Source organism: Oryctolagus cuniculus, chromosome 14 (assembly GCF_964237555.1).
Source record: "Oryctolagus cuniculus chromosome 14, mOryCun1.1, whole genome shotgun sequence".
NCBI lineage: Eukaryota > Metazoa > Chordata > Mammalia > Lagomorpha > Leporidae > Oryctolagus > Oryctolagus cuniculus.
Genome location: NC_091445.1, coordinates 3,374,113 through 3,390,057, shown reverse-complemented (window position 1 = coordinate 3,390,057; position 15,945 = coordinate 3,374,113). Strand labels below are relative to the sequence as shown.

Sequence of the window (15,945 nt, the reverse complement as noted above, 5' to 3'; positions counted from 1 at the left end):
CCTTTGCCGTTGGTTCACCCTCCAATGGCCGCCGCAGCTGGTGCGCTGCGGCCGGCGCACCGCGCTGATCCGATGGCAGGAGCCAGGTGCTTATCCTGGTCTCCCATGGGGTGCAGGGCCCAAGCACCTGGGCCATCCTCCACTGCACTCCCTGGCCACAGCAGAGAGCTGGCCTGGAAGAGGGGCAACCGGGACAGAATCTGGTGCCCCAACCGGGACTAGAACCCGGTGTGCCGGCGCCGCTAGGCGGAGGATTAGCCTAGTGAGCTGCGGCGCCAGCTAATGTGGTCTAATTTAATTTATAACAGTACTTATAAAGAAGTCCATCAGAGTAAGAGTGACAAACATGCCAGCTAGTAGCAGTGTGATAGCTGGATTCTGGCATGACACAGTTAAGATGTGGCAGCCGAAGCAATCATATTTAGAGTTAAATACAAACAAGCTTACAGCATGAGCACAGTGACATGTTTAAATAAGTATGATCTATAAGAAGAAAAAACACTTATTCTGAGTTCAAATACATGTTCTTTGTAGAAAATGAGAAAAATATAGAAATATATTTTTTTAAAAATTCTGTAAAGCTTCCCAAAATGAGCTATTTCTCAGACTTTTTAAAAAAATTTTTCTGTAGTCAAAACCAATTTTATTTATTTATTTGAGAGGTAGAATTACAGACAGAGAGAGGGAAAGACAGAGAGAGGTCTTCTATCTGCTGGTTTACTCCCCCAAATGGCCACTACAGCTGGAGCTGGGCAGATCTGAAGCCAGGAGCCAGGAGCTTCTTCCAGGCCTCCCACGTAGGTGCAGCAGCCCAAGCACTTAGGAATCTTCTACTGCTTTCCCAGGCCATACCAGGGAGCTAGATCGGAAGAGGAGCAGCTGGGACATGAACTGGTACCCATATGAAATTCTGGTGCCACCACAGGTGGAAGCATAACCCACAATGCCACAGCGCCGGTTCCAACGACAGATTTTTGAAAAAGAAAATTGAAACTTCTCTGTTACATTTCTACCATCAAAATCATAAATATATCAAGCTTCAGAACAGACTATGTACCAGAATTCAATGAAATTCAAGGAAAAATAAGACCAGGATTTTAAAGGTTTTGCATGACAAATACAAGTTCTGACATCAATAAACCACACTTGACAGGTAAGTTACTGAACTCATTGATCACTAGTCTTCTTAACCATAATCAGGAACCCCACTGTGCAGCAGCAGGTAAAGCTGCCATCACAATGCCAGCATCTGCTACTGGAGTGCCAGTTCAAGTCCCAGCTGCTTCACTTCCAAACCAGCTCTCTGATAATTCGCCTGGAAAGCACAAGATGGATTAAGTATTTGCGGTCCCTGCAACCCACATGGGAGATGTGGATAGGGTTCTAGGCTCCTGGCTTTAGCCTGGCAAAGCCTGGGCCATTGTGGCCATTTGAAGAATGAACCAGCGGACAAAGGATCTCTTTGATCCTCGCTGTCACTCTGCCATTCAAATACATATAATGAATCTTCTAAAAAAATGAAAAAACAATAATCTAAGTTAGGAGGAAATCTTCATTTGAATTAGATGATCCTACAGTCCCTTCCATTTTAAATATTTTTTTCCATTTTAAGTATTTTTAGTTTAATATCTATCAGAAATCCACTGAAGGTATGAATTATTCCATTTCACATGCAAAAACTTAAGTCTACTGAAATTAGTCACTGTTCTACTCTACAGGGTAATAAATTCTTACTTGACTATATTTTCAAGCTCAAAGCTTTGTACATAACAAGTGTCCATTAAAAGTAAATGGATAAACAGCTTTTTAACACCACAGTTAATATGACTCCAACCTTGCTCAAGATTTTGTGGAAGTTTAAAATACACTGAGATGACTTAGCCATACAGGTTAAAATCTGTTTACAGTCTACTTACTCAAAGAATACATTCTTACAATAAATTAATCTAAGTCAACAACTTTGCTCTCTGTGGGAGTAACACTGTTCAGTCAATATTCACATTTTTTAAGTAGGTAAAGATATGAACCATTGCAAACATATGAAATTCTCTCTTCCAATGGCTACAGGTCTTAATCTGTATCACTCTTTGGGCTTTCAGATACTCTGGGTTACAGCTACTCATTCAGGACTTCCTTTCCCTCTCACAGATCACACTTTTGTGAGAAAAAGAACCAAAGCTAATTTATCTTTAAATCTTTCATTTCATTCATTTGGATGTTCTACAAATAATTTCAATAAAGATGTGTTGAATCCATAGTCACTCTTCTTTTTAATCAAGTTAAACGGAATTCATTTGGGGAAAAAAGGGTCCACATTGTATCTTGATCAGAAAATAATTCTTAAAAGTAAGGTGAGAGACATTTTAAATAAAATTATGTGAGATGACATACATCTAAGGCAAGTTAGACTTACAGAGTCTGGTACAGAAGTGTTTATGGACTAAGGTGAGTATATGTCGTGCTTCAGTCTTCTGGTTTACCTGAAAAAAAGACTGAGAAGTTACAAACAAAGAGTTTCTTCATTATCTTGTTAAGCTTAGTATTTCACATTCTTAAAGGATCTTAACAAAAAGAAAACACACAAAGCATCTTTTTCTTGGGAGTCAGTTTTGAATTCACACTAAACCACATTACAGAAAAAACTAAGCTTTAATGTTGCTTTTTACAGCCACATCTCTAAATCAATACCTGGCTTTAAGCTTAGGGTAACTTTTCAAGAACTTTTGAAGCAGACATAATTGTGATTTTCTCCCTTCAAGAAAAATATACAACAAAATTCCTCTCCAACAAAAATAAAGAAAACTTTAACTTCTATGACATGTTTTACTTCCCTATCTAGATTGGGGACTACTTAAGGACAGGTCTTTACATACAGCGTTGTCTTGGTTTGAGTACAAGCTACGACATTATGATTCAGACATGTGACTAAGACTGGAGGATCCAAGAGACTGCCCGAGTGTAGTCCAACCATACAACAACGGTTTCATTAAAGCTCCACTACAGGGGCAGGCATGTTGGTCTAGTGGTTAAGACACCGCCTGGGACTTCTGCATCCCCTATAGGAGTGCCAGAGTTCCATTACTGGTCCAGCTCCCAACTGCAATTTCCTACTAACGTGAACCACGGGAAGACAGCCGTAATGGCTCAAGTAGTTGGGGCCTTGCTACTCAGGGAGGAGATCTGGACTGAGTTCCAGTCTCCAGTCAGTCATGTGGGGAGTGAACCAGCAGCTGGGAGCTCTCTGTCAGTGTGTCTCTTTGCCTCTCACAAAAGAAAAAAGAAATTTTTTTTTTTAACATTTACGTTACTTATTGGAAAGACAGAGTGACTGAGAGAGGCAGTGACAAAGAGATCTTCTATCCAAATGGACAAGACAGTCAGGGCTGGGCCAAGCCAAAGCCAGGAGCCCAGATTTCATCCAGGTCTCCTACGTAGGTTCAGGGGCTCTGGCACTCAGGCCGTCTTCCACTACTCCCCAGGAGCACGAGCAGAGAGCTGGAGTGGAAGCAGAGCAGCAGGGATACAAACTGGCACCCATAAGGGACACCAGTCACAGACAGAGGCTTAACAGTTGCGCCACAGGCCGGCGCCGTGGATCAATAGGCTAATCCTCTGCCTGCGGCGCCGGTACACGGGGTTCTAGTCCCGGTCGGGGCGCCGGATTCTGTCCCGGTTGCCCCTCTTTCAGGCCAGCTCTCTGCTGTGGCCCAGGAGGGCAGTGGAAGATGGCCCAAGTCCTTGGGCCCTGCACCCGCATGTGAGACCAGGAGAAGCACCTGGCTCCTGGCTTCCAATCAGTGCGGTGCGCCGGCCGCAGTAGCCATTGGAGGGTGAACCAACGGCAAAGGAAGACCTTTCTCTCTGTCTTTCTCTCTCACTGTCCACTCTGCCTGTCAAAACAAAAACAAAAAAACAAACAAACAAAAAAAACAGTTGTGCCACAACACTGGCCCAAAACGTATTTTTTAGAACACAAAAAAGCTGCACTATGTTTATAATTTGAGGATACTGGTTTTTGGTTTTGTTTTTTTGTTTTTTGTTTGTTTTTTTTTTTTTTAGCTTTTCCTTTATATGATTTCAAAGCCCAGCAACGGCTCTTTTGTACTAATGATTCTGAACATAATCCCCATTAAAATCATACTGAGGCCGGTGCCGCGGCTCACTAGGCTAATCCTCCGCCTTGCAGCGCCGGCACACCGGGTTCTAGTCCCGGTCGGGGCGCCAGATTCTGTCCCGGTTGCCCCTCTTCCAGGCCAGCTCTCTGCTGTGGCCAGGGAGTGCAGTGGAGGATGGCCCAAGTGCTTGGGCCCTGCACCCAATGGGAGACCAGGAGAAGCACCTGGCTCCTGCCAACGGCCATTGGAGGGTGAACCAACAGCAAAGGAAGACCTTTCTCTCTGTCTCTCTCTCTCTCTCTCTCACGTCCACTCTGCCTGTCCAAAAAAAAAAAAATCATACTGAACTGGTGGCCGACGTTGTGGCGCAGCGGGTTAAGGCCCTAGCCTGACGCGCCGGCATCCCATATGGGCGCCGGTTCTAGTCCCAGCTGCTCCTCTTCCGATCCAGCTCTCTGCTGTGGCCTGGGAAAGCAGTAGAAGATGGCCCAACTCCTTGGGCCCCTGTACCCGCATGGGAGACCTGGAGGAAGCTCCTGGCTCCTGGCTTTGGATTGGCGCAGCTCCGGCCATTGCAGCCCTGTGGGGAGTGAACCATCAAATGGAAGACCTCTTTCTCTCTGTCTCTACCTCTCTCTGTAACTCTTTCAAATAAATAAAATAAATCTTTTAAAAAAATCATACTGAACTTAATTTAAGCTGTGGAGTTCAAAGAAACCTCACCACACTAAAAGGGCTGCTTCAGCTCATCTTACTGAACACCAATTACTGAGGTATGAAGATACACCCAAGAGTATCATTAACAGGAAATTTAAATATAGTCCTAAATAATACAACCTGGTTGCTAAATAAAATAAAAACAAAGCCAAAATGTCTAAGAAAAATATACTTAATAAATCACAACAATCTTATTTTAAATTCAGTAAAATCTTTTTGTTTTCCCAAAATATGAATTCCAAATCTCATAGCATTATCAAGGGAAAAAAATTAATATTAAAAACAAAATCACTGAGGACTCAAATGGAGAGGAAATAGATGAGGAAGAAAATACCACATGCTCTTCTTTGCTGTTTCCTGACAATACATCCAACCCAATGGTGCTTTAAAACAGAGGCAGAGCTCTTAAAAATATATAATGGAGCCATCTCACTTTAATAACTTACAACTAAATAATGTTAGGGTTCTGGCATACTGATTGTGCACATGTCTTAAATGAAAAAGAAGCATTTCCTGGGTTTCCTAGAATTATCATAAACAGAAAATCCAGAAAAACAATTAAAACTAAGCAAGTTGTTTTCCTTAATGTCCTTTATATGACACAACACAAGAAGACACTCGGAATAGATGCTTCACTACTTACTGGTTCCTCTTTAACAACCAGGCATAAGTCACCATCACTGGTTCGAGTACCAAATCCATTTAAAGAGGATCCAACCAAAAAAAGTCTGCTTTCTAGAGAAACAGAAGACAATTTTCAGATGCTATTTAAAATTGAAATAAGAACGTATATGCAAAAAAAGCATGCAAAACAGGGAAACATACGCGGAAATAACAGCTGGATTTCTCTCTGCAGCTGTGTTCGGCAGAGTTCTTTCTTCTTTAAATCACTTATTTGCTGCTGACATGTTTCAAATAACTCCAGTATCTGCTGACTCAACTTGAATTCACCACAAAAGATTAAAGATTTTATTCAGAAATGTTAAAGACACTAATATTAAAAAATGTAAATCAACTCTACTGGCAGTATTTTAAAAATAAATATATAATATCTTAGCACATTCTGAGACAAAACTGTTACTTGAGTACAATGGCTTGAGAAATTCCATTGAAATTTTCAAAGTAAAATTTCATTGACAAGTTACATAAAAGTACAGTCACAGGGGCCAGTGCTTGTCACAGAAAGTTAAGCCTCATGGGGCCGGGGCTGGGGCTGGGGCGTGCAGCCTGCATCCCATATGGATACCAGTTCCAGCCCTGGCTGTTCCAGTTCTCATCCAGCTCCCTGCTAACGTGCCTGGGAAAGGAGTAAAAGACGGTCCAAATACTTTGGCCACTGTACCCACATGGGAGACCCAGAAGAAGCAGCTCCTGACTCCTGGCTTTGGATCTGCCCAGCTCCAGCCACTGCAGCCATTTGGGGAGCGAACCAGCAGATGGAAGATTCTGTGTGTGTGTGTGCGTGCGTGCGTGCGTGCGTGTATGTGTGCATCTAACTCTGCCTTTGAAATAAAATAAAATAAAATAAATCTTAAAAAAAAAAAAAGAGTGTTAAGACTCTGCCCACAGTATTGGCATCCCATATAGGTGCCACTTTGATTTCTGGCTGTTCCACTTCCAACTCCCTGATTATGTACCTGGGAAAGCAGGGGAAGATGGCCCAAGTTCTTGGGCCCTTCACCCATGTAGAGACCCGGAAGAAACTCATGGCTTTGGCTTGGCCCAGCCCCAGCCATTGTGGCCATTTGGGGGAATGAACCAGTACATAAAAGATCTCTCTCCATCTCTGTATTTCTGCCTTTCAAATATATAAATCAATCTTTAAAACATAAACACCAAATATAACACAAGTCCCTATTTTTTCCATGCTCAGGCAAACCACTCTATTCTCCATTCTTTTAAAAAAAAATCTGAAACTGGACTTCCTGTTGCCATCTTTTTGACCTCCCTATTGATCTATCCATCTGGTGCACACTTTTCCACCCAGCCCAACTCCTACGTGATTTCCTTATCTGTAACGGGTTAGACATATCACAACTCACTGTACTTACGGACTTCTTCTACAAGTATATTTCACCAGTGTACACTCCTATAAACACAGCATAGTCTTGGGGCTGGCGCTGTGGCACAGTGGGTTAATGCCCTGACCTGAAGCGCCGGCATTCCATATGGGCGCCGGTTTGAGACCCGGCCGCTCCATTTCCGATCCAGCTCTCTGCTATGGACTGGGAAAGCAGTAAGAGAACGGCCCAAGTCCTTGGGCTCCTACACCTGCATGGGAGACCTGGAAGAAGCTCCTGGCTCCTGGCTCCTGGCTTGGTATCGGCACAGCTCCGGCCGTTGTGGCCAATTTGGGAGTGAACCATCGGATCGAAGACCTCTCTCTCTCTCTGCATAACTCTCACTTTCAAAATAAATAAATAAATCTTTAAAAAAAAAAAACATTATATAGTCTCATAAAATAAACTGGAACTGCTCTAGCCCTAAAACTTTAAATTCCAATATGCCACCTTTGCTTCAAACTCCTATCCAACTCTCACTCTCTTGCTATCCCATAGCTGCTCTTGGAACCACAAAAAAAATAAGTAAATAAGTAAATGTTCCACTGAATCTCCTTTTTTTCCAAATTACACCTGAATGGAGTACTTTCCTTCACTATACAGCCTGCATCCTACAACAATATCCCTGTGTCATGTCACACCTGTCGTGCAACATCCTACCTGACCTTGGGACAACACACATGCACCTTCTCTGCTCTTGCATCTCAGTTGCTAAGCAACAAAACTAGGTGGGGCTGGCACTGTGGCACAGTAGGTTAATCCTCCGCCTGCGGCACCGGCATCCCACATGGGCGCCGGGTTCTAGTCTCGGTTGCTCCTCTTCCAGGCCAGCTCTCTGCTGTGCCCCAGGAGGGCAGTGGAGGATGGCCCAGGTGCTTGGGCCCTTGCACCCGCGTGGGAGAACAGGAAGAAGCACCTGGCTCCTGGCTTCGGATTGGCGAAGCTCCGGCTGTTGCAGCCATTTAGGGAGTGAACCAACAGAAGGAAGACCTTTCTGTCTCTTCTTCTCACTGTCTGTAACTCTACCTCTCAAATAAATGAATAAATAAATAAAATCTAAAAAAATAAATAAAAAAAGAAAACCAGGAAAATTTTAAAAATCACAAAACTGGTCTTTCAAATTGATAGTCTAAGGGCCAGACTCTCATTAATTACTTAGCAATTACTTCCATGTCTCTGGTTAGGTATCACTCCCATCTTTCACCATTATCACTCCAAATCCTTACGACCTCCCCCATGTCCCCTAAAATGTCCTCTCTTCTTTAGAAAATAAGCTTACACTGAAATCTGCTAGGGAAGCCGAGGATAGCAGGTGTGATACTCCTCAAGCTTCCTAATGACAGACCTACAAACGGGCGTATGTGAAACAAGGTCTCTCTGCCCGTCCTGGCAGACAGACTGCCCTCTTCCGCTATTCAAGCCCATCCCGCTACCAGTGCTCTGGTGACTGGCCTCTTGGCCGCCTCCAGCAACAGACACTGTCAGCTTCTCAGTCTCTCTCCTGCTCTCAGTCAGCCCCTCCCTGGGACTTTCCCATCGTCCATACGCCAGAGAGAGTTTCAGCTACTACTTAAGGTGGCTTCCTTTATGGTATTTACAAGACTCATTCTAAGAAGGCAGAGAAATCCTGGCAATGAAAAGACATAATTTGTTAATGTCCTTAATACTCATCCAACAAAAAAGAAACTAAAGAATAAAACAGAGCAAACCAAATCAAACCAAGCAAAGGGCAACAAATAATTGATTGGGTATCCCTCACAAACCCCAAAATTCGCTAGCTGGGGCCAAACACCAAGAGTAGCAAGACTTACATGGTATTAGAAACAGTTAACAAGAAAGGGAAAGGAAATTAAGCCATCTCAAGAACCAAAACACTCTGAAACCAAACTGCCTACAGGTATTATCTTCCTCCTTCACCCTTGGAACTGAGGGCTCTAACGGTGCAAAATCACAGACAAAACTGGGAGGAGCCTCACAAGCTGCAGTGCACAAGCAAATGCGAGGGGGAGTGGGGTCGCGGAGACACCAGAACTCTCACAATTAAATGCATCTCTCTTCCAAGGCGATGTAATACAGCAAAGTGCAAACAGCCCGAAGGAGGAACCTTTGCCAGGCAGAGCCACGAGGGGCAGAGGGAAGGCTCAGAAAGACTCGACTCCCAGGGCACATCTGACAATGTCTGCAGACATTCTAGTTACCACAATGAGGCGGGGGGTGGGGTGGGCACTGACATCCAGAAGGCAGAGGCCAGGGATGCCACTAAACACCCTGCAGCACACAGGACAACTCTCCGTAGGAGAGATTACCTGGCCCACAATGCCAACAGTGTAGAAGGTGAAACTCCCGATCTGCAGAGGGAAGCAAGAAAACATACTGCAACAGGAGAGGGGGAGCCAGCAAGCCGGCCTGCCCAGCCCTCCCCACTCACCTAAACAAGTAACCGGGGGAAAGAACCGGCATCTCAGAAGCACAAGCGAGGATGGGAAAGAACAGAGAAAAATACTTGAAGGACTAATGTCTGAAGAGGGTTCTCATCAAAAGGATTCTCATCAACTCCCAAAGTTTTTAAAAGAAAAATAAGATGAATGAAGTAAGAGTCCTATAGATTATGATGCATACCACGAAGACATGTCCACAAAACTGATAAAATCTTACTATATCAAAACCAAGGCATTTTATTTCATTTTACTTTCTAAAAAGGTAAGTGGCTATTTAAAGCATACATCTATACTGGCAACAAGCAGGTGGAAATTCAGTTTTTAAAAAATTTATAATAGTTGCAAAAAGCTTAAAATATTTAGAAATGTATTTTCTAAGATACATATAAGACTTGTACACTGAAACTATAAAATGATGATGAAAGAAATTAAAGGGGCTGGCGCCGCGGCTCAATAGGCTAATCCTCCGCCTAGCGGCACCAGCACACCAGGTTCTAGTCCCAGTTGGGGCGCCGGATTCTATCCCGGTTGCCCCTCTTCCAGGCCAGCTCTCTGCTGTGGCCCGGGAGTGCAGTGGAGGATGGCCCAAGTACTTGGGCCCTGCACCCCATGGGAGACCAGGAGAAGCACCTGGCTCCTGCCATTGGATCAGCACAGTGTGCTGGCCACAGCGCGCCAGCCGTGGCGGCCATTGGAGGGTGAACCAACGGCAAAGGAAGACCTTTCTCTCTGTCTCTCTCTCTCACTATCCACTCTGCCTGTCAAAAAAAAAAAAAAAAAAAAAAAAAAAAAAAAAAAGGAATTAAAGGACTAAATATATGTGTGTGTATGTATCATGTTCACGGGTCAAAGACTATCATTAAATATGTCAATTCTCCTGAAATTGATCTGAAGATTCAATACAATTAAAATAAAAATACCAGAAGGCTTCTTTCGAGAAAGTGACAAAATAACTGTACATTTTACTTGGAAAAGCTAAATGACCAAGAGCAGCCAAGAAAGAGAATAAAGTTGGAGGATTTATTCCACCTAGAGTACTAGACATATTATAAAGTCACAGTCATCAAGATATTACGGCCTCAGGGCCATCACTGTGGTGTAACCAGTAAAGCCACTGCTGATGAAGCCAGCATCCCATATGGGCGCCAGCTTGTGTCCTGGCTACTCCACTTCTGATCCAGCTCCCTGCTAATGGCCTGGAAAAAGCAATAGAAGATAGCCCAAGTGTTTGGGCCTCTGCCACTCATGTGGGGAATCCAGAAGAAGCTTTTGGCTCTTGGCTTCTGCCTGGCCTAGCCCTGCCCATTGTGGCCATCTGGGGAGTGAACCAGCTGATGGAAGATACCTCTCTCCAAACCCCCACCCCCATACCTCTGACTTTCAAATAAACTAAAAAAATCTTTAAAAAACCACTATGGCATCAACAAAAAATAAAAATACTGGAATATTTAGAAATAAAATTTGATGACTAGAATTAGATTCAGACTAGTAAGAGAGAGGAGGACAGACAAAATAAAATAGATCATATGTTGGTACCCGTTCATCTGTTTAAATTATTTATTTATTTGGGGAGGGGGCAGGAGATGGTTCACTCCCCCAGTGCTTTCAAAGGCCAAAAGACAGAAGCCAGAACTCAATCCAGGTCTCCCACCTATGTGGCAGAAACCCAATTACTTGAGACATCAACTCTGCCTACTAGGGTTTGCGTTACCAAGAATCTGAAGTCAGGAGTCACAGGCAGACAGGTAACAGTTAATGGCTGGATGATAAAAGGATGTATGCTAACATATTCTCAGTACTTTTGTATATGGTTTCATATTTTCTATAATAAAAAACTTTAAAAAGGCATCCAACTTTGTAAGTGGGTAATGAAAATTTTAAATGATATTTGAAGGATTAAGTTTTATTTACCTAAGTAGGGATTAGCAAACTGTGCCCTCTGTACCAAATGATTTTTTTTCATTTTCTAAGCACTGAGAAAAGAGAACAGGCAATAGAGGCCCTATGTAGCCTGAAATACAACCTTTACAGAAAGTTTGCCAACCTCTAAGATCGGGTATCGGTGGCGCAGATCAACATAATCCTGAAAGTCACAGTAGGCACTCAAATTTGTGGAATAATGAAATAAATAAGTAAATTTCATTACAACAAGGCCCAAATGAAATCCTAAGTTTCTTTCATCTGAATGACTTAATTCATGTAGAAACACTCACAGATGAAGAAAGTTAAAATCATGTGCAAAATGTGCAATTCCATATTCTTGCTCCCTTCCCTTCTTTACATGCATGGAAACATTCTGACTTTCCTAAAGGCTACTGTAACAGGGCTCTAAAAGGTTTTCATATGAAATTACTCACTTTTTCCTCATAGCTAGTCATTCACTTAATGAATTTACAACAGTAAATACTTCTTTTCTGTCTTAGCCAGTGGTTCTCAAGTAAGGGCAATTTTCCTGTCAGCACTGGACAACTGGCTTAACTCAGAAGATGCTCATTTTCAAAATTCACTTCTCTGGGTTTACGAAACACAGAACAGGAATCCTCAAGAGAGGTTAAGAAAACATCTACTAACAAAACCTTTTCCGGGAGCTGGCACCAGCTGATTGATTCATTATTACCAATCCTAGTGAGGCCTCCACACCACCCAAGCACTGTTTCAAACCTTCTCCACTCATGTTCTCTAATCAGTTTGATTTCCTGCATTCCATAGAGGCTATTTCAAACTTTTCCACTAATCTCAAAACTCTGACTTCCTCCTTCATCCTCTTTCCTCTCAAGAGATGACCTTAAACAGAGGTCAGAGGAGAAACAAGAAGCAGTGGGGACTCCACTACATCTCCCGCCACATCTGCAATAGCTCCTGTATCGTCTCTCCTCCTCTCTCCTCCAACCTTCCAGTTCCAAAAAGATGTTCTCTCCTAAGTCCAATCACTCTATCTAAACACAGCACCCATCCCTTTCTACGTTCTAGAAGACCTTATTCACAAATGTTCTTTTCTTTCCAGACTTGGTCAGCCTCCTCCTTCCCTATGGAATCTTGGCCATAAATATTTATGTGTGGCTAAAGCTTCTTCCCCTTAGGAAAAAGAACCTTTAGTTCTTCACCTTCATGGCCAAATTTCCAAAAGTACTCATAATTACATACACTGTTGTTTCCATTTCGGTTTTTCTATTATTTTTTATCAACCTACTCCAACATATTGGACACAGGCTTTCTTCTTGGACAATCATGTCCACACTCTTGGCTTAAATGATCATCTGAATGCTGGTATTAACCAAAAGTACATTTTCAACCAACACCTTTCCTCCTGATTCCAGATCTACACATGTTCAACTACCAACTCTTATCCACTCTGACATTTCAAAAGCATCTCAAAAACAATGAATCCACAGACCACATGAACCAATTCCCATCTTGCTACTCTTCCATTTGGTTCTGTCTCAATGAATGACAGAACCATGAAACCACGGTTCTTTTTTTATTTAAAAAAAAAAAAAAAAAAAAAGCCCGAACTGGAGAGTAATCCTCAGCACCTTGTTTCCTGCAGAACCCAGTGGTTCTCACCAGGGGCCATTTGCCCCTCAGAAGACAACTGGCAGTGTTTGCAGACATTGTAGACTCTCCCCTTTGGGAACTGGAGGCACCTGCTAAGAGGAAGTCAGGAATGCTGCCAGCATCCTAGGATCACAGAGCAAAGAGAGCAGACAAGAAATATCAACATCACAGAGGATCAGAGGCCACAATCTAACCTATTACCAAATCGTGCCAGTTCCAGCTCCTCACCATACCTTACATTCACCAAATTCTCTTCATCTTAAATATCAGCACTTTCTAATTCAAGATACAATTTCCTTTCACCTGGAGTACAACAACCTTCCTTTAACTCCGCATGCTCAACTTCTCTCCCAACTGCAGTCAAATTCATAACTCATTTCTCTTCCCTGCTTAAAGACAAACAAACAAACAAAATCTGAATAGCTATGGGTGTTCTGAGGGTAAAACCCAAAATGTCCTGCCAGTCCTTGCCTAATCTCCTCCCTCCATCTTTCCCATCACACCTCAACCACTCTCCCTGGTTATCACAAACCCCAGCTTTTCTCGTCTGCTGGCAGTTCTTTGCGGGCTCCATGCTCCTTGCAGCGTAAAGACTCTCAAACACGCTTCCTCTTTCTAAAGCAATCCTCCATGGCCATCACTCTCAGTCATTTCCTACTCACCCTTCGTATCTCAGCTCCAACACGGTCCCTTAAGGAGGTTTTCCCTGAGACCCCAAAAACATTCTCTCAACACTCTGTTTCTTTCATGGAACTTATAAATACAGCTGCGTTTAGCATGATTTTTTTACAACATTCATTTATTTACTTTAAAGGCAAAATGACAGAGAGAGAGAGAGAGAGAAAGATTGATTGAGACAGAGATCTTCCATCTGCTGTTTCACTTCCAAACAGCCGCAACGGCCTAAAAGCATCCTCTTTCAAGAGTCCTGTCTCACACCTGATCCTATTTTGTATATTTTTAATATTCCCTGCAGCGGCCGGCGCCGCGGCTCACTAGGCTAATCCTCCGCCTAGCGGCGCCGGCACACCGGGTTCTAATCCCGGTTGGGGCGCCGGATTCTGTCCCGGTTGCCCCTCTTCCAGGCCAGCCCTCTGCTGTGGCCAGGGAGTGCAGTGGAGGATGGCCCAGGTGCTTGGGCCCTGCACCCCATGGGAGACCAGGAAAAGCACCTGGCTCCTGGCTCCTGCCATCGGATCAGCGCGGTGCGCCGGCCGCAGCGCGCCGGCCGCGGCAGCCATTGGAGGGTGAACCAACGGCAAAAGGAAGACCTTTCTCTCTGTCTCTCTCTCATTGTCCACTCTGCCTGTCAAAAAAAAAAAAAAAAAAATTCCCTGCAGCAACATGCTAAGCTGCCTGCCTGGTCTGCCCAAACTATTTCCTAACCCTTGACAGTATTCTACTTACAAAGTTGCTTAAAAGGTCTACTCCAGCCCTGCTTCCCAGAAGCCCTAAATGCTTAGTGCACAGTATGTAAAACATAAGGTTTCTCAAGAGCACAAGCATTATAGCAGGTTTTCCCATGCAAATGGGAAATACTTTTTACTATTTTCTCAGTCAGCTTATGTGTCCAAAATCTAGCTCTTTTTCTCTATTGGTAGCTCAGAAACAAATCACCAGGTTCGCAAATGTCTTTTGCTCCCTCTGTCCACTGTATTCAATCATTCCATACATTCAATCAATTCTCCTTCCACATTGTTCCTCTTATCATTTTCACTACCATCTGTCATAACACAAAGTCGGCACCTCCCATATGACAAATTTAACAGCCTTCAAGGCAATCACTCATCTTCTAGGCCCATCTCATTCCAAATCAAACTCCATCACTCCACAAGAATTGGCTTCCTGCAGACACAAATTTGATCACACGACTCCTCTACTCACAAACCTTCGCTGGCATTCTGTGTATTCAAGATCCTAAACCACTGTCCTACTTCTACGTCATGCTGACTCATCTGTTCTCTATACTTCACATGAGGACCAGATAAACTACTGAGCACAATGCTGCAAAGACATTCAATAACTATTACTTACTACTACCCCATTTCACCTGGTTCTACCGTCAGTTCCAAGAATGTCAGTTCCTACCCCTGAATATGAAGCACTAAAGTTCTTCCTTTTTGTAATTTTTAGAAACAAAGGTCAGATCTTGTTTCTGCCACTTACTAGCTGCGACACTGAACAAGCCATTTAGCTTTCTGAGCCTGAACAAAATTAGAATAATACCCGTGGCCGGCACCACGGCTCAACAGGCTAATCCTCCGCCTGCGTCACCGGCACCCCGGGTTCTAGTCCCAGTCGGGGTGCCGGATTCTGTCCCAGTTGCTCCTCTTCCAGTCCAGCTCTCGGCTGTGGCCTGGCAGTACAGTGGAGGATGGCCCGGGTCCTTGGGCCCTGCATTCGCATGGGAGACCAGGAGAAGCACCTGGCTCCTGGCTTCAGATCAGCGTGGTGTGCTGGCCATTGCTGGGTGAACCAATGGAAAAGGAAGACCTTTCTCTCTTTCTCTCTGTCTCTCTCTCTCACTGTCCACGCTGCCTGTCAAAAAAAAAAAAAAAAAAAAAAAGAACAATACCCATGCGATGGGGTTCTTGAAAAAACTAAACGACACAGAATTTATAGAATGCCTAACAAGCAGACATTGATAAATATTTTCTTTTCGTTTTTAAGAGTTAAAGAGAAGGAGAGACTGAGAGAGGTTTTCCATCTACTGGTTCACTCCCCACAGGGATGCAATGGCCAGATCTGGGCCCATCTAAAGCCAGGAGCCAGATGCTTCCTAAGGTTTTCCCATGTGGATGCAGGGAATCAAGCACATGGGCAATTTTCTACTGTTTTCCCAGGCCATCAACAGGGAGCTGGATTCAAAGTAGAACAGCTGGGATTGAAACTGCTGCCCATACGGGATGCCAGCACTGCAGATGGAGGATTAACCTACTAGGCCACAGTGCTGGCCCGATATTTTCTTTAAAAAGTGTTCACTTGAGGTTGGTGTTCCGGTGTACAAGATTAAGCCTCCACCTGCAGTGTCAGCATCCTCAGGGCACCAGTTCAAGTCCC

The 15,945-nt window shown here is 43.7% G+C and overlaps 1 protein-coding gene across 4 annotated transcripts in view; it reads right to left on the bottom strand.

Annotated features, from left to right (window-relative positions):
• The window catches only part of TENT2 (terminal nucleotidyltransferase 2), an 87,571-nt gene that overhangs the window by 43,063 nt on the left and 28,563 nt on the right, over window positions 1-15,945 (bottom strand). For 2 of the 4 annotated variants that reach the window (XM_008261867.4, XM_051854076.2), the window contains exons 5-7: window positions 5,658-5,772; window positions 5,476-5,567; window positions 2,414-2,492 (exon numbers count right to left, since the gene is read on the bottom strand). In XM_008261867.4, the coding sequence (XP_008260089.2) occupies window positions 2,414-2,492; window positions 5,476-5,567; window positions 5,658-5,772 (286 nt within the window). The remainder of the gene's footprint in view (window positions 1-2,413; window positions 2,493-5,475; window positions 5,568-5,657; window positions 5,773-15,945) is intronic. The other 2 variants (XM_008261869.4, XM_051854077.2) reach the window with 1 other exon arrangement.